This window comes from Bos taurus, chromosome 12 (genome assembly GCF_002263795.3).
Source record: "Bos taurus isolate L1 Dominette 01449 registration number 42190680 breed Hereford chromosome 12, ARS-UCD2.0, whole genome shotgun sequence".
Lineage (NCBI taxonomy): Eukaryota > Metazoa > Chordata > Mammalia > Artiodactyla > Bovidae > Bos > Bos taurus.
Window position 1 is genome coordinate 77,060,637 of NC_037339.1, and position 26,621 is coordinate 77,087,257.

Below are 26,621 nucleotides of genomic sequence, written 5' to 3' on the forward strand. Positions count from 1 at the left end.
ATCATGATTCTTCTTTAAAAAAATAATTTTCAAATACCCTCCTTAGGGAAAAAAAACCATTATTATTGTATCTGTCTCTCTTCCTCTGTGTCAAAGAATATTTTATTCCTGAACGTAGGAGGGGGTCAAATAAACAAGATTGTAGAAAAATAAAGTCTGAAGAGTACATCATGCACAGCTTGATCTGTTTACTTTTTAAATGCCACCTTGTTCAGTGGATCTGGGACTGCACTTGTGAACCATAGGACTAGATTTCACAAAAAGATGAGGCTCCTGCCCATGTAATCTGGAAAATTGCTCGTCTAATGGGGTGCATAGTTGCACCTGTACCCTCTTGAGTGACTCAGTCGTGTTGTGCTCAAGAGTGAAGTAACTTGTTATGTGACTAAATGAAGGGGAAAAAGAAGTTATGAAAGCCAGCTACTTTGGAAATGAAAAGCTAAATGGTACTGGTTGTTATCACATTAAGGTTGGCAAATACTATAATTAAAACGTCAAGTGATTTTTGGTGTTACTGCCTGGTTTCAGCCACTTTCTGATAAATTTTATTTGGAATCAAATTTTCATTGTGGACACCAGATATTCAGGTTGAGTTCAGTTCAATTTTATAAGCACTTATAGATAATCCATAGTAATCCAGTAGCCTTTTATGGGCACTGGTAAAAGTTCTATCACAAAAATTTATTGTAAGTCATTTTATTTATTTTGTCATGATACTGATGGCCTCTCTGACTTATTTGTACATAAATAAACAGTGAAAACACAGTTGAGTGCCTTTGCTGAGTGACTTGACCATTAGATGAATTTCAGTGTATTTGTAGCCACTCTACATTTATCATTTAGCTGTAATATAGTTTCATGGCCGTTTATTGGATGCTTCAAATGACATAGTTCCTGGAGAACCAATAGGAATCAAGAGAGATGATGTCTGACTCTGTAAAATTTGTCATCTGTGGAGGGTGACGAGGATAGGCTGTCCTTCAGCGTACGTGACGTGTCTAGCGTTGTGCTTGAGACAAGGCGCATATTCTATAGAATAGACCAGGGTAATCCATTGTTTCATGAAGATACCTTTGAACAGGCCAAAATGATAATATAATTAGAATGAGACAAGGAAATCTCTCTCTGTACTATTTAAATAAAGGCTGTGTCAGGTAGAACGAGTGGATGATGCCAGGGAGCGGCGGATGCTATGGAGGCCACCTGGTGTGGGGCGGGGGTCTGACCTGGACATGCGTGGCTGTGGGTGGACTTACGAAGGAAATAAAGGCCAAACTGAGTCCTGTGGAAGTCCACGTGGGGAGGGGAGGGGAGAGAGGTCAGAGTTTGAAAGCATACGTAAAAACTGTAAAAAGGGCTAAAAGATTGTTCGATATGGCTGGGGAAATGGAAGAGTTGGAACATGGAAAGCTTGTCGGGGACCTGGTGGCAGGGAGGGAAGGTGGTGAGAGCAGCGGTGTGAGCGGTGACACCAAGATGAAGTGAGCAGAGGCCCGATGGTGCAGGGATGGGAGAGGAAGTCTTGCCACGTGTTCACGTGGAGAACAGCCCTGACCATCTCCCTGCTGGGTTGATACAAGCTGGGTTGAAAAAAACATTAATTTTTGTTAGAAAGTTGCCTACTATACCTGTACTGTACTGTACTTTGGAAGAAACAAAACACTTTTATGAATAGGTTAAATACAGGATAAATACCCACTGCATATCCTGTTTGAAAAGTTTTGAAAATCGGTTGTTGTTCAGTTGCTAAGTCGTGCCCGACTCTTTGTGTTAATGGTGTGGATTTATCTGGAGAGCAGGGGGAACCAGAGAAGGCCTTCCTTCAGGAAACTGGATCAGAGTTGCCTGTGAGAAAGAACACCCTTAGGCTATGCTACAGAGAGTAGCTTGCCAGAGTGCGGGGTGAAGGAGAAGTCTTAGTGTCCACTGAAGGCAGCATTGCAAATAGGAGGTACTAGTATCCTCAGCCGGAGAAGGCAATGGCACCCCACTCCAGCACTCTTGCCTGGAAAATCCCATGGACGGAGGAGCCTGGTAGCCTACAGTCCGTGGGGTCGCTAGGAGTCAGACACGACTGAGCAACTTCACTTTCACTTTTCACTTTCATGCATTGGAGAAGGAAATGGCAACCCGATTCAGTGTTCTTGCCTGGAGAATCCCAGGGACGGGGGAGCCTGGTGCGCTGCCATCTATGGGGTCGCACAGAGTCGGACACGACCGAAGCGACTTAGCAGCAGCAGCAGCAGTATCCTCAGCTCCAATTATTTTGGCAGTGGGAAAAAAATACATCGACGGTAGAGAGACTTAAAATGTAGAGTTAGCTGCACAGCATTTGTTGAGTAGTAATAATATTCTGAGTTGTTTGTTAATTCTAGCCCTCTCTTATCAGAGCAATTTAGAAGTATGTTCTAGAGAATACTCTTGATGGACGGAGGTTTCTAGAAAGTCTAAATTGTGTTTAAGTCGATAACTTGTGAGGATTAATAGACTCTGTACCTTGGTCACTGTTATGAACGAATAGATTTGTGTCGTTGTTCAGTCGCTCAGTCGTGTCCAACTCGTTGCGACCCCACGGATTGTGGTACACCAGGCTTCCCTGTCCTTCACCGTCTACTGGAATTTGTGTCATGTTTTTGGTGAACACTTGTCTGCTGTCAGATTCTCTTACTTAACTACTTCTGGTGAAGTTGAGAGGTGGTTAAGGGCTACTGTTTTGTCTTTGGCGTTGTTTTTACCTGAGGAAGCAGTAAGGGAGTTCAGGTCTCTTAAGTGGCCAATTAGTCACTTGCTATCATATGATAGTATTTAATTCCTTCATTGCATTTATCACAAACTTTAATTATATACCTTCTGTTTTTCTTTCTCCATTTGATTAAGTTCCATCTTTTTACACTAAAATATAATCTTTATAAGGATGGGGACCTTGTCTTGGTGGTTATGCCTTGTACTTCTCAGGAAGTATTTGTTGAGAGAGAGGGATGGGAGGAGGGGAGGAAGGGCCAAAGAGGAGGAGAGGTGGGATTTGAGATTAACTGGAACATTCTGCGAGTAACAGCTGCTCTAATACTGCAAGGACCTAAAACTCCCACAGTTTGTCTCTTAAATGTTAAATGTCCTTTGTGGGTATGCTGGGGCTCTTCCTGACCAGGAGGCTCATGCTGCCATGCTGCTGGTCGCTCTGACCAAGGGACAGAATGAGCATGGGGAGTCATGACTGGTTCTTGGAGCTTCAGCCAGCATCCTTCCGCTCATGTTCCATCCCATCGCAACAGTGGGTCGTGTGACCATGCGTCTCCTTTAGGGGATGGGAGATGGCAGTCTTATCATGTATCCACATGGAGAACAGCCCTAACCACCCATCTCCTTGCAAGATACCTTGCAAGTTGAAAAGCATTCATTTTTGTTAGAAAGGAAGTTGCTTACTATATACAGTAGTGTGCTTTTGAGGAAATAAAACACTTTTATGAATAGGTTATATGCAGGATAAATATCCACTGCATACTCAGCATTGACAGGCAGGTTTTTTGTGTTTTTTTGTTTGTTTGTTTGTTTGTTTGTTTGTTTTACCGCTAGCACCACCTGGGGAGCTCTAGTGGCTCAGATAGTAAAGAATCTGCCTGCAATTCAGGAGACCTGATTTTGATCCCTGGTTCGGGAAGATCCCCTGGAGAAGGGAATGGCTGCCCACTGCAATATTTTTGCCTGGAGAATTCCGTGGACAGAAGCCTGGCAGGCTGCAGTCCTAGGAGTTGCAAAGAGTCGGACATGACTAAGCGACTAACACTTGGGACACCCAAGATTGCTGGGTGATTAAAGAGAGCAAGGCCGGAAGCCCTGGGTCTCCTCATGGCTGGTCCTTCTCTTTATATTGAGCTCTCCGCAATGGAAAGAAACTCAAATTTAGCATCTATGCAGATGGTGTTAGTTTTATCTCTATAATATATTGGGAAAAAAATTAAAGTATTGAATTTCTCCTATTTGGGAGCTTTTTGCCTACTGTCACATCTAATATTCTTTCTTAAGGAAAAAAAATGGTGCAGCTTAAAAAAGGGTGATTCCTCTGTATATGAGCTTCCCACAACCAATTACAGAAGGTTTGACAGGCTTGGGGAGATAGACACAAACACTAAGACTGCTTCATTCTGTTGGGATAATATTTCAAATTCTGAATATAACTTTTTTTTCCCTACCACTTTACAGCCCAAATAATGGCTATTAAATGGGATATTTTGTCAAACCAGTGAGGTTTTAAAGCTTTGTGCGCCCTCTACGATCTTTTATTAACTACTCAAGAATCTTAATGGAACATCAAAATCCTGGTTTTATGTATCAAAAAGAAAGCAATAACCATGCAATCATGGTTAATTCATGTATTTTTTTAAACAACTTCCGCTCAGCACATATATGAAGCACTTTAAATACTGATGCATCTCCTGTGTTATTTTTGAGATCTTGGAGAAGATCCACAAAACTATAGAGTTGGAAGCTGGAAAGAAATTTCAGGTAGCGATAAGTAAACATGTCCTAACTCTGATTCTTCAGTAATGAAATAGTGTAAACTCTTAACATTCCTTTTGTGGAGCTTTGTAGCCCATGAAAACAGCATTGTCATAGAGCCTCGATGTGCGTCATTTGTGACTGAAGGTTTTGATGTCTTTGCAAAAGGCAGACGGGTGCTTTCCTTTGAAATGTGTGAGGCGGTTTGAGATACAGCTCCTCAGATGGATTTAATTAGTCCTCCATAGGACTGGATGTCCGCTTGCTGCGGCTGAATTCTCATTTCATTCACCCATAACTAGAAACACCTCGCTTCAAACGGGTTTCTTCAAAGAAAGAGGGGTTTAGGGTTCTGTGTTTTACTGCTTTTTGATGTCGGTTTCCCTTTAACTGAGAAGACCTTATGTTTATACAACTGTTATTATTAAGAAAACATAGCTTTCTTTGCGAGGGTCCTTTTGTCTCAGTGCCGGTTATTGGTGGAAGTCGAGACCTGTGGAATAGATCTTGCTCTGTGTGTGTGTTTGCATATTTTACTTCAGAGAGGCGTGAACTGAAAATGGGGCATAAGCTTGTGAAAAAAATTCTCTAAACACGAAGTTTGAAAGCAGAATAAGGTGAAAACCGGTACCAAATACATTAATAAGGCAGATGTTTAATTCAGAAGCTTCTAATATTAACCACAAAAGCAGAGCTAGTCAACTAACTAGAGTTTCCATAACTCACATAGTAATTGTAATTTTGATTTATTCTGCCTACAGTGTAAGCTCATGGTATGCTTTCAATAAATACGTTGAAAGAATGAAAACATCTATTCTATGGTAAAATTATATATTAAAAAAATATTTGCTACTACTACTTTTTAAAATTATCCTTAAAACTTAACATTTCATTAGTAGAGCTACTTGAATTTCCCCTGAAAATAACGCCATTCTCCAGTTAGTGTGTCTAAGGGCCTGGCATAGTTCATCATCAAGGCAGCTTTTTTCTCCCATGCCCACGATTCTAATTACATTTCAGGGGGTTGTGCTCTCTCCCAGAATCCCAGTCATTCTTCAGGATGAAATGCTTCAGGGGGTTTGGGTGCTTTTCACTCACAGGCACAGGTTTGCATTCTCGAAAAGCTTCTCTTGCTCTATCTAACATGCTGATTTGTATAAAAATCCTAAAAGATATTCTTAAACTTCTTATTAATCTTTCCTTTCCTTGAAAAGACCAAGTTAATTTAGACTATTCAAGCTTAAAATTGTCCCAAAGCCACAGATCACACTGAAAAATACATATTAATATATCCCCCAAATTCTTTTGGTGTCTTGTTTCAGTATTCCATCCAAGAATCTCTAGAATCTCAGGCTTATATTTCCGTTTTCTGGAAGTCATAGCTGATCTTTCCCATCTTATTTATCAGACTCAGTTCTTAACTGTGCCAGTTTCCAAAACTCAAAGGTCAGGCATGTTCCGCCATTGGAGATATGAGAAAAAGATACACAAAGGCTTAAAACATTTTTAAAAAATACTCTGAACAGTGCTCACAGTAAGTCAGAAAGAGATTGCCCTGGAGGACCAACATACTGTGGGAAAATGATCTCTGTTCTCTCTGTGTTTTTTGTGACTATTTTGTGGGATTCCTGGTGTCAGGAGAACTGTGGACACGTGGCTCAGGAATATTTTGTTACACACGTGTGAGTAGAATGATTTTATTCAATTTTATGGATGTGATTTACTTCAGGAGTTCTTTTAGTGGTTCTGACTTTGGTACAGTGTTCCATGGCTTCACAGCATTAGTACCTCTTGGAAATGCCCTAAAAACCTTGGTAGAAATAGAAAACCTCCAATACAAAGGACAGAACATTTGTGAATTATCTTGTATATACCTTTGCAGGACAGTATGTTAGGGAACCCTACTTCTAGTATTTGAAGTTAGTATCATATTACAGTGATCACATTTTCTGTTCTGCAGGCTGGGGTATTTTTATAAAAAGAAGCATCCATCACATGCATACGGGGACACAGGCAGTCATATGCCCCCTCCCTTATCTTCAGTTGTAAAATTAACTGTCTGCATTTACTAATAAGGTTTAGTTTGGGGCTCGGTAAGGGTGTAGTAGAGAAACAGTCATGTAACATTGTACTTGGGAAAAAAACAAAACAATTTTTGAGGACAGATGGTCCTTAACCTTTGGAAAAGCCATTTAACCCCTCTGAGACACTGCACTAATACTATTTTATATAAATGCCAGTACAGAGGAGAATGTAAAGTCCTTGAGTCAAATGGATTTGAATTTAAATACTAGTCCCGAGACTGCTGGCTGTCAAACCAGCAGCAGTTACTTAGCTTTTCTGAGTCTTCCTTTTTCTCATCTATAAAATGGGTAATAATCTTCAGTGTGTGTGTGCTAAGTCTCTTCAGTCATGTTCAACTCTTTCGCAACCCCATGGACTGTAGCCCGCCAGGCTCCTCTGTCCATGGGATTCCCCAGGCAAGAATAATGGAGTGGGTTGCCATTTCCTTCTCCAGGGGATCTTCTCAACCCAGGAATCAAAGAGTCTCTTAGGTCTTGTGCATTGGCAGGTGGATTCTTTACAGAGTTTTGTTAAAATCAAATAAGATAAAGTATGTCAAGTCTCTAGTACAGTGGCTGGCATGTAGTAGGTACTGAAGGAGCCATCTCCCTTCCCCCTTAAATAGAGACAGTTTGCTTTTTGAAAGAATCTAAAATAGCGTTTACTTTGCAAACAGTTCTTTTCCATTCTGTGAAAAATTCGTGGAAAGTTTAAACAATAAGACTAAAATGAAAATGTGCACACATACTTTAGTGAGGTTTGTGGGTATCAATTTATATTCTAAGATTCTAAAATTCTTTGCTTAGAATTGTATTCTTCGTTTATTTTATGAAGCCCTTTTTGAGGCCACATAGAATACCTGGAGAGTGTTATAGAGGTAATCTTTGCCTCTCATGGTTCACTTTGGGCAATTTTCTCTGTGCGGCTGGTGAGCCAGTTACTGCTGTCCGCACGCCCGTTGCTGCCCTGGGGCCCTGCTGCGGTTTGAAAGCCCACTAGTTCTGCATTTCCTCCTCCCCCCACTCTGGGGCACACCTGCATGGTTAAGGTGCCCGGCTGACAGAATCCAGCTCTTCGGGCGGATCTGCCCTTCTTTCAAAGCCTTTCTCTCATCCATGGATTGTTGTTCCATCACTCAGTCATGTCCGACTCTTTGCGGTCCCATGGGCTGCAGCACACCAGGCTTCCCTGTCCTTCACCATCTCCCTTTGCATACTCTACCCATTCTGAAAAGCTCCAGGCACCATGGAATTACCACACAATTATTATAGTGACCATGCTTCTCAATAAAATATTGACCTTTGTTACTGTATTTTCCCTCCAAATGAATTTATCTACAACTATCCAAACTGGCTTGGTTGAGGTAATCAGATCAATCTGGGTTTGGATATGCTCTTTCACTAACTGTGGAACCATAAACCCATATTTAAATTCTCTGACCTCAGATTTGGCATCTATAAGTTGTGGTTAATAACATCCCCACTGTAGGCCTACTCTGAGGATTCAGTGAGTTTAATGTTTATTCAAATATCTGATACATGTTCGCCACTCAGTGCGTGTTCCCTTTCTTCAATTTAGGCTTATTTTTTCTGAACAAGGCTTCCTTGGTGGCTCAGATGTTAAAGAATCTGCCTGCAATGCAGGGGACCTGGGTTCGATCTCCTGGGTTGGGAAGGTCCCCTGGAGGAGGGCATGGCAACCCACTCTAGTATTATTGCCTGGAGAATCCCATGGACAGAGGAGCCTGGCTGGCTACAGTTCATGGGGTTGCAAAGAGTCAGACACAACTGAGTGACTAACACACCCTTTCTGAACAAGTGACAAAAGTTTAGCTGCAAAGAAAACCGAGGGGCGTTCATAACCTGGCTGTTACCGTCACTGGAGTTTCTAGTCTATTTCAATATTGTTTTCTTTTTTAAAGGCATTTTATCTCTAAGATAGAATTGTAAAATAAACCATGCCACTTGTCTCTAACTCGGTTTCAAATCTCACAACGGTAGGCATATTGCTTAAAATTTTAAGATTTAGTGCAAATGGCTTCGGGTGCGCTTTGCGTGGATGTTTTTGCTCTCAGCCCTGTTGCCACGTCAGCATGATGATGGGTTTATATTGCTCTTGCTTCATTTTGTTGCTTGGCTTTTTCTAAAACCTGACTGTGTTTAGATGTGCAATGTATGGTTACTTGTGGAACAAGAGTAAGGAAACCAGCTGGATATTAAATACGGCATAATCCTCTTTGTAAGCAGCCATGGACAAACTTGTGAGAAGCTACCAAATTCACCCAACTAGATAGAAAGTGCTTATGCTTAGCTTTCAAAATCTAATGATGACTACTTAAACACTAGCTTAAATGTTATCTCGGTTAATGATACATGTCCAGCTCAATTAATAGAGGACTTGTTGCTTATTGTTTTTATAGGTGTTTGAAATAAGGTTTAGAAGAATTTATGATTCTCTTTATAGACAGCTACTGACAACACCAGCTAAGTGTGAGAGTAGTGGTAACTGGCAAAGTTGCTGGTGGTGGGTGTCGTTTTCCATTGGTTTAACTTATCAAAGATTGAAGAAAGATCTGTTTTGTTTCATTCCACATACTGATTTAGGTACACTGATGGATGTTGCCACCTAAAGTTTAGTCTGTCAGTAATAAATCAAGGCTTTCAGGTGTCGTCTGTTCTATTGGCTTTTAAATGATCATATATCCACATGATGCCACATCACACATTGAGAACTTCAGCTCAGTGCAGAGGGGTTTCTTTTTGTTGTTGAGTTTAGCATACCAGCTTGAAGTTAAGCTGCAGTACAAAAATTAGACTAACTTGGGCTTCCCTTGTAGCTCAGCTGGTAGAGAATCACCTGCAGTGCAGGAGACCCCAGTTCGGTTCCTGGGTGGGGAAGATCCCCTGGAGAAGGGATAGGCTACTCACTCTAGTATTCTGGCCTGGAGAATTCCATGGACTGTATATTAATGGGGTCACTTAAGTTTAGCATACCAGCTTGGAGTTAAGCTGCAGTACAAGAAATACACTAACTTACCAGGAGGATATTCTTGCTTGCACTCCATATGTATCATTTGCTTATTCAAGCATGTAAAACTTCAACAAGGGGAGGTAATTTTGCTTGAGATTTCTTGATTCCAATTGTTCTACTACTTGGCACTGGGTGGAAAAAGGAAAAAAAAAATCATATTGAAAGCATTGTTCTGTTAATGAAGTTGCTTGTCCTTTTTTGTGCCAAATTTGGCAGGTAAAATTACCATTTATTCTACTTGCTAGAGCTGGAGAATAGATTGTTGAGGAAAAGTAGCAATTTAAGTAATGACAGTAGATAGAATGTGCTACGTTATATGCATCTCCCATACTTTTAGATATTGACATGCAATTTTTATTTCTCTGTAGTAATGCACTTTGCCTTTAACTACATATCACTCCCAGTAGCTTTTATCAGCTACATACCATTTGCTTCAATTGTGAAATTTTAGAACATACTGTGTTGTTATTAATTATAATAAGCCAAAGTGAAACATTTTGATCTGAGGATAGATTAATGCTTGTAGTTTGTTCCTGATATTTCAGAGTTATTGCATGTTTATAAATTTAGGGGCAGTTACTTAACATTTAAAAAATAGAGATGCAAAATTAATTAGTTAAGATCAAATTCTAGATGTTCATGATTTCTTCCATGTTAAATATACCTTGACCTTTTATATGTGCTTTAATTTTTGGCTTGCAAGTTCTTAAAGAAACTTTAACCAAAAATCTGGTTCTAAAACTAAAGAATGAGTACGTGGTCTTTAAAAATTTGATCATGTGTTCAAATGAAAAGCATGAATTTAGCCTGAGCGAAACTTTGAAGTAACTGTAAGTAATTCACTGAGTTTGTTGTAAATTACATTCTCCTTACTTAAAAAACTTCAGGCTTTTAAAAATTATTGTTACTGCTATAGCTCACAACACAGTGGCTAAACCTTCTGTATAAAAGAAGAAATCCTCTACAGAAGCTAGTATGTAAAATATGTCTTTCTAAAAAAGCTGATTGGTGAACTTGTAGACTTGCAAATGTTAACATAAGAACAGTTAGCGTTTGGTGTTGCTGAAACTTGTAACCATCAGTCACTTCTTTCTGCCCACTAAACTAACTGGGTAGGCAGGTGCAAATGTTAAAAAATCTAACATTGCAATTGACACTAATTGGCATAGTTGTTGGCAGTCTTATCAGAAAGCAAAGGGCTGAATGGTTGAATGGGTTTAGAGAACTTGAATGATAATAAGCATTTTTATATGCATCTTGAATTACTTTTGTGACCCAGACTAACAGGAACACTTCATTGTGACCTCATCCTTCAATGAATAGAAATTATAGGAAGCATAATATGCCGTGTGCGTGTGTGATTACTGATTGTTCTTCGGGTACCCTTTTACAGCTCTCTGCCCCATTACCCACTTTCCACCTCTCCCTACCCGCCTTCCAGGGCTCAGAGAAACCAAAGTTTATGTGTGGAATAGAAAAGAACTATATTATACTGAATATAAAATTATTTTTTGATTTTTTTGCCAAAAACTAGATGAGCATCATCAATAGTTTAGGCTAAACTTAAGAAAGTGTATTAATTGAGTTTATGGATAAAATGAGAAGACTGGGATTTGCTTCTAAGTGTTCTTGGAGCAGGCCGGGGAATCAACAGGGATATAGATGAAACAAGATCAGCTTTGAGTGGGAAAGTTTTGAGCGTGAGTGATGAAACTGTAGAGGTTTATTAAGCTGTTCTGTCTTCTACATATGTTCGAAATTTTCCACCACAGAAGGGTGCTTGTTTGTTGGTTGGTTTAATATGCTCAGTGACCTTACCCCCTACCGTTAGGTCTTCTATATTTGGCCAGATCCTTCGCAGTACCTGCTTTAAGATTTTTTCCCAATTCCTTTCATCAAAAATGACTTATTAAAGTCAGTGCTAATAACCTGATAAACCAATCTGTGTGCCCATGCACAAATGAGTTAATGTCTAGAGAGAGTGATTATAATAGGAGCTTTCTAAAGACGCTTCCTTAATTGAGAGAGATGGCTCCGGGTGGAATTTTTAATCACTGGGGTGGGTCTTCTTGCCTGTTCTGTGTGGGGACCACCCTTCACAGAAGTGTTAACAATTGTAGTGTTGTGTAATGATTGATCTTAGCATTTTTGTGCTGGAGATAATGATGTACTTTCCTTCAGCAGAAATAATTTCCGTAAAGAAAATGTTTTTCTTTAGGTGAGTTAGGAGGGTGTGACTCTTGTGTATCTTATCTTTGTTCCTGTAGGTGTTTCCATGTGTTTTTGGTCCCCTCTCTATCTGCAAATGATTTAGAATTACCTGTGTTGAAAAGTAGAGTTGAGTCTTATTTCCTTGAATCAAAGGTCCCTTTGCAAAGGAGTATCTAGGGAGAGAAGCTTGCTAGAGACTTCAGCTTGAAAATTAGGGGCTGAAAACAGTTACTGTAACTGCTCTGTCTGTCTTCTGGTTATTACATAGATGAGTAGTTTATGTAAATTTTGTACTCTGGTTTTGATCAAAGTCCCCTTGAGATCTAATATCAAGTAAACATAACCTTTGTGTAAGGTGTTTTAAAATGTTGATTCTTGACTAGTAGGAGGTGGAGAAGCCAAGAGACAATTTTAGACTGTTACTTCTTTTCCCATGCTTTTGGGCTATCCAGAGAATTGATTTGGGTTACTCCTTATTTCAAAGTAGCATTGCTTGAAATATTTTAGATTTTTAAATAACTTTCTAAGGAATTAAAATATAAAAACAATTTCACTATTTCTTTTTTAGTTTGTAGCTCTGGAGGAATGAGTGTTGTTTGCTCATTAATTTCCTATACCATTCTCAATCGTTCTCCATTCATCCCTTTCCTTGTTAGCTTTTCGTTTGGCCATGATGGGTGTATTGTGTCTGGTAACTGCTACCAAAACTGGTGTATTATATTAGCCCTGCCCTTTTTCAAGGCTCCTGGAAAAGTGCCAGGCTTATTCTCCTTTCCATTTGGGAGCATAGTTTTACAAATAAAAGAATGGTCTTACTTTGTTTGTAGTCATCAGAATTAAAAGGATTTATCTAACAATTTGAATGGATAATTTTATTTGGGTGGACATGAAAGTGAAACCCTAGAGATGGGATAGAATTTTAAGTAGCATTTTAAATTTGTTTTGAAATTTAGTCTGTCTCCAAATGAGATATGTTAAATGTGCTTGGGTGTATACGTGTGAGTAAAGTTTGGAGTGTTCATCTCTGAAATACTAGATCCTTTGTAGGTTTTGTTTCACGAAAGGGTTAGTGGAGTCCTTTATGTAGTTGGATAACTTTAATTTGCTATTATAAGCACATATGGATTTTAAAGTACGAGAGTTATCAACACTTTATAGGACATTATGACTAATCATATTTTTATTTAAAAGTTACTTTACTAGTTTTACCAAAAGCTGTCTTGGGTGTCAAGAATCTAAAACAAAAGCCACTTATCTGTATGACGTATATAACAGGTGCTTAAGCAAGTCATATGCTTTTATTTGCTTTATGTTGGGATATTTAAGTTAAAAACATAGTTTTGGGAGTTTTCTAGTAATTCTGTAATCATGAAAATAAAAGATTTTCTATTTCACTGAATTAGATCATTTTTGTTTTTAATAAATAAATATTAGTCTAGGACACTCCAGTCTTCACCATCAAAGCAGTGTGCTAAGCTCTTCACGATTGACATGAAGGAACAGGGCATTCAGTAGGCCTCATGAAGTGTTTTGGGAAGTGTTGGGATTAGTACACTAACAATTGTGACATAAGGCGTAATGTGATAAGTGCATAGAAAAAAAAACATGTAATAGAAATTCAAAGACAAGAAAGATGCTGTCCAGTTTAGCAGAGGATTAGAGATGATGTTGGTGGGTTCAGGGAGAATGGAGCAGTAAGACAGGAGCAAACTGAGGAAATAAAGAGCTTACATCCTAGATAATGAAGAATGGATGGTAGATGTCTATTGAGCCGAGTTGACTGTTTCACGTTTAGTAAACAGTGGGAGTAAAGATCAGGGAATAGGGTCTTGTGCACCTCTGCTGAGTAAGAGAGAGGGAACGACAGGAATGAGAGGTTGCCAGATGGAGACATCAGTACCCAAGATCTTGAGGGCTGTGTTGAGACTTATATTTATTAAGCAACCAGAAGCCAAGGAAGATTTTGAGCTGAAGTTTTAAAAAACATGTTTTTGCTTTTTTTTTAAAGGACATAAAATGTATACTGATTTTGGGAAGAGTAAATACGCTATACTACAGTTTCTTAGTGTATCTATGAGGAATAATGTCACTGAAGGTTGCAGAGGCTGAGAGGACAGAACCACTGAATACTCTTTTATAGTAGAAACATAGAAAACAGAATATCAGATATATTTGCTTTAGGCTGGAAGAAATGGTCTATTTGGACAAACTCTGCGTGTCTCTGGATAGTTCTGGAATGTCGAACAGTCACAGAGAGATATTATATAATGTAGATAACAGCACAGAATAGCACATCACAGTGACAGCATATGGGAATTTAGAAGAGGGAAGACTTAAAACACTGCTGTGAAGTCCCGTAACCCACTGGGATCCTGTGGTGGTGAACCACCAGCTGAGGCAATGGGACTTTATTGGGGAATTATCTGTGCTAGCAAAGTACATATGAAAAGCAAAATAAATGCTAATAGGAATCAGGTGAAATCAAAAGGCTAGATAATGGAGGAGGTATTCATGGAAGGACAAGAAGGATGGAAGAACAAACAAAAGTAGGTATGCTTGGAAACGGAAACAAACAGATTGAGAATGATCAGTACTGTGGGAGAGTACATGTGTCAGTAAAGGGGACCACCGCCGACAGGTAGCATGTATTGAGGACTTTTGTGCCAGATACTGCTCTGAGTGCTTGACCTTTTCCTCACAACCGCTCTGTGAGAATAGATGTGACGTATGAAGAAACAGGCACGAATAATTGGGTGACTTGTGGAGCTGAGGTTCAGACACAGGCATTCTGACTGTTGAGGACAGTGCTACAGAGAAGACACCGGATTCCACCACCATTCGGTAAACTTGGAGAAGTTAAGTCAGTTTCAGATGCTCGACGTGTTAAGCTCCTCTACCTAGAGAGGTTCATTAAGCTGATCTAATTTACAACAGTATGTGCAGAGAATAACCCTTTCCAACACCAATCCAAAAGAAAGTACTACTATAATTAAACTGTGAGCAAAATAATGTAGGATTTAAAAAAAAAAATCCAACTGAAATCCAAGTTGTTACTGATGAATTAACGAGGCTATAATTAAACAGAAACTAGTCAACCTGGCTGATTGTAGATCTGTACCTAAACTTTGTTTCGGCAGTTCACATCCTTTAAGATATATTTAATTACATTTCTAATACATTCATACTTAATGTAATCTTTTGTGACAGATTAACAGATCTTCATCATCATTATGTCTAATTCCTCTTGATGTTGATGTTTTTGTCATTATTACACATACACTTGGAAAAGAAATAAGACTTTCAAGGTGATAAGGAATAAACTCATGGAAAATGGTGGTCTCTGTTTGTTTTCAGAAAACAAGTTTTCTCATTTCCCTCTAGAAGGGCAGGAGAGGTATCATAACCGTGTTTTAAAATAGTAAAGTATTTTAGTAAGTAGAGGAACAGGATAAAGAAAACCTACTCCCTTAGTCTTGTATTAATATTTAAGACTATTATTGTCCATACTAAAATACTAAAAAATATTCCTTACTATAATAAAATAAAATGAGTTATTTTTCTCATAGTTTACTGGAGAAATAAATGCAGAGGTAAATAACTTTGCAAAGTTAATAGATATAAATGATATGAAAAGTAGGCCAGGGAAGCCTGGTGTGCTGCAGTCCGTGGGGTCGCAGAGAGTCGGACACGACTTAGCGATTGAACAGCAAATGTGAAAATTACGTGCTTCTTATTTTCAATATCCTAACTTCTGGAATTTTTTAAAAAGTATATTTGTATTCTATATATCCAACAGCAGTTTATGTGAAAGTCAGTGAACTGTGATAATGTTGGGTGGTGGTATTGTCCCACTTTAATCAACTGCGTCATGTATAGATTCCTTTGTTATTAGGGAGTGTGGATGAACCTTATCTATTTGACACACATCTAATAATCATATTTTTGTAAACAGTACTTACGAGATAAAAGCCAAAAGAACCAGTAGCTGTCTTTCTATAGAGCCGTTTTCTTTCAAGGTAAAATACACACTGCGTGACCACTGTGGTCAAACATTGTGTCTCAGTATTTAGATTTACTTTGGTTACTTTTGCTTTTGACATGTGGATTTCAGTCATACACTCAGGAGAATTATAAGATAGTTGCTTCTATAACTTACACACTTTGTATGGTTCTGTAATTTCCCAACACATGAAATAAAAGGAAGAGAGGGTTGGGCCAGAGTATATGATTTCCAGGATCCTTTCTAGCGTAATAGTGAAATCAGAAAACTGCAGATCTTTTTCCACTTTTTTTTGCAGAGTGATTATTTTTAAGATTAACTCTGAAAGCCTATTAAAGGGGCAGGAACTAGTTATTCCTTTCTGAGAATTAGTTATGGCTTGATTAACAAGTCTTTCTCATCCTTCATATTGTTTCCAGAAATAGAATCAAGATACAAGATCAAAGTCTTTTTAAACTAGTGGAACACCTTGATTTTTATCTTCAATTTAACTCTGTGCTAATCAACTTAACATTTGATGACAAAAAGCGAATTTAGAATTTGTGTGTGACCCAAACAAAGACTTTTATGGCAAATCACAAACACTTCTTACAGCCAGTATGGTCCCAAATTTTTATTATCTTTGGAAATGCTTTTTGGCAAATGTTTTGTTTTGTAGGTCTTACATTCCTAATGTTGAAAAAAACTGTTTAGCAGGTGCGTACTCCAATAGAAGCTGTAACTGTGTCATGAGGTATCTCGGAGGAAGTGCTTTTTTGTTTTTTAATCGTAAAGGATGTAAGTAATCTCTCTCATATGTCAGATTAGTTTAGGGTGTGTACTTTCTTTTTCCCTTATGATTACGTAGATAGGAAAATTGAATGTTCCAAACAACTCATGGAAAATATTCCACATCAACATTATCTGTACAATAAAATGCTTTTAATGGAATACGAAGTTACAGGTAGATTTGCTAAACATGAGAAAATGCTTTCTTAAAATAGGAAAGACATTGTTTTTGAGCTGCTGTTTTCAAGCATCGTAAATATTCTTACTATGAACAATTTTCAACTGAGCTGATCTCTTTGATTAAGCTGGGGAAAAGTTACCAGAAAAGAGTGTGTTGAGATGAATTTCATGAATTCCACCCACCATAGCCTTGCTCTGGTTAATCCAAGTTGATAATGTCAGTGTTTTAAATAGAATATAATTTTTAAATGATTACAGAATGTTGTGAAATATGGTATCTTTATACAGAAGATCACCGTGTTATATGTCTTTTTAAGAGTTTACAGTTTTCAAAGCAGGCAGGACCTCCATTGGGATATTCTAAGGTTGTTTTTATTTTCCCTTCATTTCTGATTTTGTAAAAGATCAGTTTTGTGATTATTCTGCTTATGGTGAGGAGAACCACTTATATATATGGAAGCATGTATGTGGGAAGGCTGGTCTCTCACAGTGGTCCAGGTGTGAGATGGTAGCACGTTTGGCTAAGATGGTAGTGGTGCAGATGGAGAGGAGGTGGGCAGTTTGAAAGCCTAGTCATCTGTTAGCCTAAATATCCAGTCATCTGTTATCCTAAATCTCCTTTCTCTGTTGTTCAACATGAACTCTCTACTTGCTCTCTACCTTCTCCACTGTGCCTTTTGTATCTCTTGCTTTGTCATCAACAAACTCCCCTGGATTCTCAGCCGTTTCTCTGAATGTTTCACTTCTTACTTGCCTGAACAGAGGGAAATCTGGCAGGAGAGTTAAACCTGGCTGGAGAGTTTCTCAGACAGTGTGCACCTTGGAGCTGGGAGGTGGGACTGGTTTTCTCCCGGTTTCATTTGAGACCACTGTTCCCCTCCCTCTTGTAAAACCATTGTTCTTTGAAGCTCATATCAATGGTCTGCATCACCACCTCCCCCTCCTCTTGTCAACCTTCATGTTCCCTGCCCTGAGTCCCTCCCCTTGCAGCTGAAGACTAGCAGCCAGTTCAAGGTCTGTCTCTCTGCCTCAATACAACCATTAGTCCTTATGTTTGCCCTTCATTCATGGATTCACTCCTGTTTTTCTATCTATTTCTGCTTTATTGACTATGCCAAAGCCTTTGACTGTGTGGATCACAGTAAACTGTGGAAAGTTCTGAAAGAGATGGGAATAGCAGACCACCTGACCTGCCTCTTGAGAAACCTGTATGCAGGTCAGGAAGCAACAGTTAGAACTGGACATGGAACAGACTGGTCCCAAATAGGAAAAGCAGTACGTCAAGGCTGTATATTGTCACCCTGCTTATTTAACTTATATGCAGAGTACATCATGAGAGACGCTGGGCTGGAAGAAGCACAAGCTGGAATCAAGATTGCCAGGAGAAATATCAATAACCTCAGATATGCAGACGATACCACCCTTATGCCAGAAACTGAAGAACTAAAAAGCCTCTTGATGAAAGTGAAAGAGGAGAGAGGAAAAAGTTGGCTTAAAGCTCAACATTCAGAAAACAAAGATCGTGGCTTCTGGTCCCATCACTTCATGGGAAATAGATGGGGAAACAGTGGAAACAGTGACTGGCTTTATTTTTTGGGTCTCCAAAATCACTGCAGATGGTGATTGTAGCTATGAAATTAAAAGACGCTTACTCCTTGGAAGGAAAGTTATGACCAACCTAGACAGCATATTAAAAAGCAGAGACATTACTTTGTCAACAAAGGTTCGTCCAGTCAAGGCTGTGGTTTTTCCAGTGGTCATGTATGGATGTGAGAGTTGGACTATAAAGAAAGCTGAGCGCCGAAGATCTGATATTTTTGAACTGTGGTGTTGGAGAAGACTCTTGAGTCCCTTGATCCAAGTAGATCCAACCAGTCCATCCTAAAGGAGATCAGTCCTGGGTGTTCATTGGAAGGACTGATGTTGAAGCTGAAACTCCAATACTTTGGCCACCTGATGCGAAGATCTGACTCATTGGAAAAGAGCCTGATGCTGGGAAAGATCGAGGGCAGGAGGAGAAGGGGACAACAGAGGATGAGATGGTTGGATGGCATCACCAGCTCCATGGACGTGGATTTGGGTGGACTCTTTGAGTTGGTGATGGACAGGGAGGCCTGGTGTGCTGTGGGTTCATGGGGTCGCAAAGAGTTGGACACGACTGAGTGACTGAACTGAACTGGACTGATTGCTCTGTTGGCCAAATTGAAGTTTTAAAAGAACAGCTACCATTTATTATGTGCTATTAGTGAAAGATCTAAAGTAGGTGTTGATTACATGAGGAATTAGGCAGTTACACTTCTCCTCACTGGAAAGATTTTTAATATATAAAATACATATGCATATGTAATTTTGTAAATTTGTAAACTAATGTAAAATTCAAAAAGTATGAGTGGATTGGCAGTGAAAAGCATGCTTCCCTTTCCTGTTTCTCAGCTACTCTGATTCTCTTACACATCTTTCAAGTGGTGTTCTCGGTGTTTAAAACACAAACTTGGCTGTCCAGTGGTTAAGACTCTGCATTTTCATTGCTGAGGACACAGGTTCAATCCCTAGTTGGAGAACTAAGATTCATTCTACAAGCTGTGTGTGCACTGTGGCTATAAAGTGAAAAAAACAAAACAAGCACACATTTAACATTTTTTTTCTTAATTAATGATAGCATATTATAAATAATATTCTGCGTCTTCTTGGGGATGTTTTCATATCTATGTACAGAGATGCCTCATTTTTAAAGAAGGTGTTCATATATGGTGCAGGTTATGTTTTAGGATACACTCTTAAGGACAGGTTGGCTGAGTATAAAAGGAAAATGTTGGGAGACAACCTTTAATTTTTTTAGTACTTAGAGCACATTGCTCTGTGGTTTTCTGTATCCGTGTTGCTCTTGAGAAGTTTAGGCCAACCTGAATTTTTTCCTTGCTTGTGCATGATTTCTTATTTTTGCCTAAATATCCACATAATTCCTTCTTTATTCTTAAAGATAAGCATTGATCTACAGATTTAATATTTTGTTTATTTTGCAAAGCTTTCCCCCATTATATCCTTTAATCTACACTTCTTCCTTCTTTCAGTGGCTTGGGCTGGGCTGCACCACATGATTTGTGGAATCCTCGTTTCCTTACCAGGGATTGAACCTGGGCCCTCGGCAGTGAAAGTGTGGAGCTTTAACCACTGGTTTGCCAGGGAATTCCCTATTCTTCTTTGCTTGTAGTACTTTTGAAGGAGAATTGGTCCAGTCCTTGTCTTTCTTTTTAGTCACATTTATTCTATTTTTGGTGCTTCTTAACGTTGCTTTTATCTCTATAATGTTATTTTTCTCTTCATTTTTTTCCTGAGTTCTACCAGCTTGATTTTCATTTCCTTCTGTTGTTGTTTAATCTCTTCTTTGAACCTTTGTTTTTCTTCTTTGAGCTCATTTTTTTTTTTTTTTCAAAGAAGGGTCACGTTTCCTATGACTGTCTTTGAGACTTTGGAGAATTATTTATCTGAACTCTTCCTGTATTTCTTTGAGGAGTTCTTGTGTTGAATGCTCTTAATTTACCTTTTTTTTTTTTTTTCCTCAAAATTTTGGGGAAAATTCTTTGCAGAGATCCAATATTGATTGTTTTCTGATTATTATTTATGTTGCAGTGGTATAGGTGGTTGGCTGTACATATAGGTTGCTTGCAGCTTTTCCTTGTCAGGCCGGGTACCCTAACTCTGTCTCAGACCTGTTACTTCCTTTGCCCTCGATTTCATTTCCCCTCAATTTTCAGCACTGAGATAACAGGGTGGTTCTTTATGCCAGGTTCTCAGTGTTGCACTAGTAAAATAAATGCCATTTAGCCTCTGTGTCTGCTGCTTAGTCACTTCAGCTGAAAAATTACGTGTGAACAGTATGTTTGGCATGGTAACAAGGATTCTTCATGTCTGCCTCCACCTCTCTGTGGTGTTGAACTGTGGTTTAAAGAGACATTCCCTACCTCTGTATGGCTTATACTTACATCTAGCTTCCACTTACGGAGAAGGCAATGGCACTCCACTCCAGTACTCTTGCCTGGGAAATCTAATGGATGGAGGAGCCTGGTAAGCTCTAGTCCATGGGGTCGCTGGGGGTCGGGGACAACTGAGCGACTTCGCTTTCGCTTTTCACTTTCATGCATTGGAGAAGGAAATGGCAACCCACTCCAGTGTTCTTGCCTGGAGAATCCCAGGGACGGAGGAGCCTGGTGGGCTGCCGTCTATGGGGTCGCACAGAGTCGGACACGACTGAGGCGACTTAGCAGCAGCAGCTTCCACTCATCTAATGACAGCATCAACAGAATCTGCATCTGCTGTTCAGAATTATGGTTTTCTGTCATTTGTTTGATGTTGTTTAGAAATCTGTCTGTTGCTTGGGGGCTGATGAGGTATATAATGGCTTTCGGCATGTTCTCATCCTCACTTAACATTTGCAGATCTGTTTCCTAGTTTGGGATTTGGAGCTGTCCCTTCAGTTAGATTGTGAGCATGCACGTTCACATTCATTACTTATCAGGTGTATAAGGAAATATAGTTTCTTTATCACATATGATCCTTAGTAGGGGGTGAGGGGGAAGAAAAGCTTGCTAATAAGCAGGGTCTTGGTCTCTTTTGGTTTGGCTAGCTCCTTCTAGGCACCGGAGTACTTCAGGCTTCTTCCCCTCTCTCCCCTCCTTCCACTGAGGCATGGAGTCTGGATACATGTGAGAGGGGCCAGTGGGAATGTGGTCACAGTGGCCTCATAACTGTGGAGGTGGGACAGAGAACTCAGACCCCCAGTGTCCCCACAAGGCTTTGCTGCGAGGACCTGGACCAGTGACTGCGGATCCTATTTGTCATCAAAGAGGCTTCTTGCTACCTGTAGCCCTGCTTACTGTTTGCCTTGAAGCTGTATAATTTGTGGTCTTCTGTGACTGTCTTCTTGCAGTTAGCACGTTTTCAATGTTCATCTGTGTTGTAGCATGTATTAGTATTTCATCTGTTTTAATTGCCAAGTATATAATATGCTGTTGTGTGGATATATCGTGTTTTATTCAGACAGTCATACAATCCATGGGGTTGCAAGAGGCAGACATGACTGAAGCGACTTAGCACGCACGCACAACAGTGGTTTACTTCAGGGCGTAATAACCCGGCTCCTCCTTTAAGGGGATCTGAGTAGGTGAGATACTTTTCTCAGTTCCCCTTCATGTGCCCTAAAGACAGCGATTGTGGTTTCCTTGTGAGCCCGTCTGACTTGAAATTAATATCAACTACAAATTTTAAATGCTTATCATTCAAAAGCTTTCTTTACAACATCTAACTTTCTCTTTTTAACAAACAAAACTTCTATAATTGATTGGTGAGCTTCTCTAAACTTTTAAATTTAGAATTATTTTAAAGCAATATTTCAGTTTTAGAAGACATTTTTAGCATTTACTGTTTGTAAAACTCTTACTTTTGAGAACTTCTTTTGGAACTCTTTTATTGCATAAGGAGATACTTAATTTGGGGGTGAAAGCTGAATAGCATGATTTAAAGGATATTAGTGCTGCTTTAATCAAAACTGCAGCCTTTTCTGCTTCTTACATCTTTATCATGTAGTAGTTTAATAGTAAGTAATATATGAGTAATATATAAGTAATATATGAGATATTATTATCTGACCTTATTTTTAAAACTATTTTAAGGGTAGGACAATAAAATTATTAAGAGATAGGGGAAGAAAGAAAATATTTATGACCTACCCTGACAAGCATATTGGTTGAGACTTTCATATGTTAACTTATTTAGCACCCTCTCAGATAGCCATTTTTACTGTATTATGGTTTGGAACTGAAGCTCAGAGAAGTTAAATACACCAACTTAGTATACAACTTTCATTTGGTAAAACAGCAATGTCAAGTGAGTCCCAAGTCAGTGATTCCAAAGCCGTTGTTTTTTTCTTGCCTGTAACTGAATTCTACTTTGTGTGCAGAGAGGCCACTAAACCTGGAAATTCAAGCCAGTGCCTGATGTATGTCCTACTGATACTTTATTACATAGCCAGTAACCTTTGTTTTTAGACTTCATGACCACATTAGAGGGGAAATATATATACATAAATGGCTTCCCAGGTGGCTCAGTGGTAAAGAATCCACCTGGCAGTACAGGAGATGCCAGTTCAATCCCTGGGCTGGGAAGATCCCCTGGAGAAGGAAGTGCAGCCCACTCTAAGTATACTTGCCTGGAGAGTCCCATGGACAGAGAAGCCCGGCAGGCCAAAGTCCATGGGTTCACAAAGAGTCCGACATTACTGAGCAACTGAGCACACACTCAAATAACTATCCAAATGTATAGGTAGGCACGTATTCTTCTAAACAGTACAAGTCTGTGTGTCTTTGATTTTAGTGAGTATCTTTTAACAGGATTGGTAGTCAAAGAATTGTTAAGGATCATGTATATTTTCCCTTCCCTCTCATATTGAAGAATTAGGGAATGGGTGAATGAAAAGGAAGAAATGAGGAATGATACTTTCAAGTTAGCTTTGAGTTGTTTTTCCTTTCAATTGCTTTTATTTACTTGGCTATTAAAATGTTTCTGCTAAGAATATCTGTTTTAGAAGATTGTGGGCTTTGGGGGATAACTCCATGAACAATGACTTGATGAAATTAGTCATTTATGATGGACAACAATATGGCAGAAGTTTGCAAAGTTCAAATAGACTTTTAATATTCAATGCCAAAGAATTGTGCCTAATTAAAGCTTCGGTTTAATTAAGATAACAATGCATAGTCCTTCATTAAAATTAACACAGAAAAAGTTCTTTCTTGGTCCTTGGAGAGGATATTATATGCAAGCCCTGTTGTGTGGGTTGCAAAGTGTCACTGAAATTTATATGCATTACTTGTCTAATTGCGGTAAATGTAGCATGTCCAGATAGGTTTAGAGTTAGAAGGCTGTTTGTTACTTGCTGGAAATCACTCGAAACCTCAGTACCCAGAGGCAGCTGTGCCCAGGCCCTTCGCCTCTCCCCAGAGATGCCTGAGAAGACTCTCGCTGGACCCTGTCTTTCATGGCGGGAGCAGTAAACGTGACAGGCTGTTTGGGGAGCCATCTGTTTAGGATGGCTACTGCTTTGTATGCAGCAATGAACTTGAGATCAGTTCTCTGTCTTTCTTCATGGTAACAGTCTTCTTTGGTGTCACAACAGGTGGAAGTTGATGGGTCGAAACTAAATGTGACCAGCACGTGGAACCTGGCTTCACCCTTGTTGTCTGTCAACGTTGATGGCACTCAGAGGACGATACAGGTAAACGTTCTGATGAGTTACTTAGAGGGCCCGTCTGTATCCTTACCAGTAGCTGTGTCACTAATACTGACAGATACAGTAGGCGAAGCTACATTTCATCCACCTCAGGCATCTTATAGTGGAGACATTGTTTCTTGTTTTAGAGGATCTTGAGTTGCATCCTGTTCTGAGGAATCCGCTTGTTCCTTTTCCAGGCAATCCAGGAAGGTTATGTATTATATTTTGGTATAAATGAAGCATGCTATGTGCTTTTCTAAAAATATTAGAAGATTAGCAGTTTTCTTTGCCATTTTGGGGTTTTAGTTGTAAAATATGACTTTGTTCCTTCTCCTTCCTCTGTAATTGAAATTGTGGGGTATTGGGTCAACAGAAACGTGAGCTATTCAGGTTGACTTGCCATAGTACATGGGTGCCTTTTAAAAATTAAGTAATCTTAACTTGTTAACCCTTCTTTTTTTCCCCAATATAAAATTTGTTGTTGCATTGAGGATATGCCTTGAAATCTAGCATTGATTGAATGTTCTTTGAAATCGGTGTCCTGTATGTGAAAGTAGAAAATTATGAAAACAGATTCTGCCAAAATTCCTTTACCTCACCACATAGTTGAGGTCCAGGAAAAACAAAACAGAATAGCACAGAACATACGGCTCTCACGTGCAAATAAAAATTGTAAGCCCTCCATAGCATTAAAAATACTCATTTTTTTTCGTTTCTATGAAAATGTTTTTGCATTCTCTTAACTTGATTTTACACAGGAAACTGATTTTTTCTAAAACCTAGAGAAATCAAGAAAGTCACAGATAAAGATTATATACCCCAGATTCATACATACTTCTATTAGAAACTGGGGTGCGGGGAATTCTAGACTCTCAATGAATATTAATAACTAAACTCATTTTTAAGCTTCTATTTTATTACCTTTGTGGTTGCAAGAAGCAATGAACTCTCAGTAATGAGCCCTCTATTTAGACTTTGGTTTTGTGACTTGCCCTGGTATGTTTTGTCTCTCTCATATTTTCTTTCTTCTTCGAAGTATGAGGTTAAACACTAAGAGACCCTTGGGAAAATTTCACTGCATAATCTCCTATCAGGGACGTCCAGTTATTCTGTCTTCAGAACACATGGTTTTGCTGCCCCTGTTTATGTGAATGGAATATGTTCTACCCTGGATGTGCTGTGGCTGACATTCATGTGCTTTGTTCTGGGGAACACAGTACATGACCTCTTGGTAGTGAGGAGAGAGAGATACAGAGTCCTGCCCTCCACATCTTTGCATCATGGTATTTTCAGTGTTCTTCTCAATGACTGCACAGGGGTGTCTTACCAGCATTTTTACATGCAAAGTTTCTAGATAAAAATAACACCAGGTATGCATTTGGAATAATCCCCAGAAATATTTTCCCAAGCATAGGAATAATGCTCATTAAATCTCTTTTCATTCTTCATAAGTGCTTTGTTTAAAAAAGAAGTGTTAATGTGACATAAATGGCCCTCAAGCAGACCCCCTTGACTTTTTGGAGAAGGTTATTACTTCTAGTTAAATGCTCCATCATTGGGAAAAAAGTAAACTCGGAGAGATGAGTGGTAAACTGGAAAAAAAAAAAGTCACTTACCTAGTAAAAGATGAGGAAAATTTTTCCTCATCAGAATAGATGAGTTTTACTTCCTTTCTGTGGGCGTTAATACTCAGTGTCAACACTCTTTTATCTCTAAAATATAATGTGTTCCTGTGAAATTAATAATAATTATAGTAATACATAGCGCTTAATGGGTATAAGTACAGTTCTAAGCATAGCACATTATATTAAGTCATTTCCTTTTCACAAGAACTACACGAAGCAGGTGCTCTTATTTACACTTTGGTAAATGAAGTAACTGAGGCAGAGAGAAGGTAAATGACTTGCTTAGTGTCACACAGCCCTTGGGAAAGAGGACCAGCATTGAATTCCAAGCAGCCTTCTGTAGGATCTGTGCCGAGGCAAGCTAAGTGACCTCCCTGGGATGGCAGCGCCAGGGAGCAGCTGAGCGGAAATTTGAGCCCTGGCCCCGGGGCCCCAGCTTGTGCACTGCTAACCACTGCGCTGTGCAGTGCTTTTCGTTCTCCCACGGAGCTCTGCAGAGACTAATTCATCTCTCATTTATGTTTTAAACCAGTGCTGCTCAGACTTCTGGGTGCTTTGGAATCAAGTGGAAGGTTAAAACTTCTTGGTAAAACTCAAGTGGTTGGACCCACCTGTAGAGTTTATTCTCATGTAGTAGGTGTGGGTGAGGCATGCATTTCTGAGGTCCTAGGTCGTGTTCATGCTGCAGGGGCCACAGTGTGAGAATCACTGCCTTAAATTTACCTTTGTCCTGTAGTCACGTACAGATGTGAGAGCTGGACCATAAAGAAGGCTGAGTGCCAAAGAATTGATGCTTTTGAACTGCGGTGTTGTTCAAAAGCAGTTTGAGAGTCTCTAAACTGAATAGCCTCTTGATGAGGGTAAAAGAGGAGAGTGAAAAAGCTGGCTTAAAATTCAACATTTGAAAAACTAAGATCATGGCATCCAGTCCCATCACGTCATGGCAAATAGATGGGGAAACAATGGAAACAGTGACAGA

General features: G+C 39.3%; 1 protein-coding gene across 5 annotated transcripts in view; it reads left to right on the forward strand.

The window, feature by feature from the left end:
* PCCA (propionyl-CoA carboxylase subunit alpha) overlaps nt 1-26,621 on the forward strand; it is a 420,685-nt gene that overhangs the window by 306,348 nt on the left and 87,716 nt on the right. For all 5 annotated transcript variants that reach the window (XM_059892112.1, NM_001083509.1, XM_024999954.2 and 2 more), the window contains one exon: nt 23,922-24,020. In XM_059892112.1, coding sequence (XP_059748095.1) covers nt 23,922-24,020 — 99 coding nt within the window. The remainder of the gene's footprint in view (nt 1-23,921; nt 24,021-26,621) is intronic.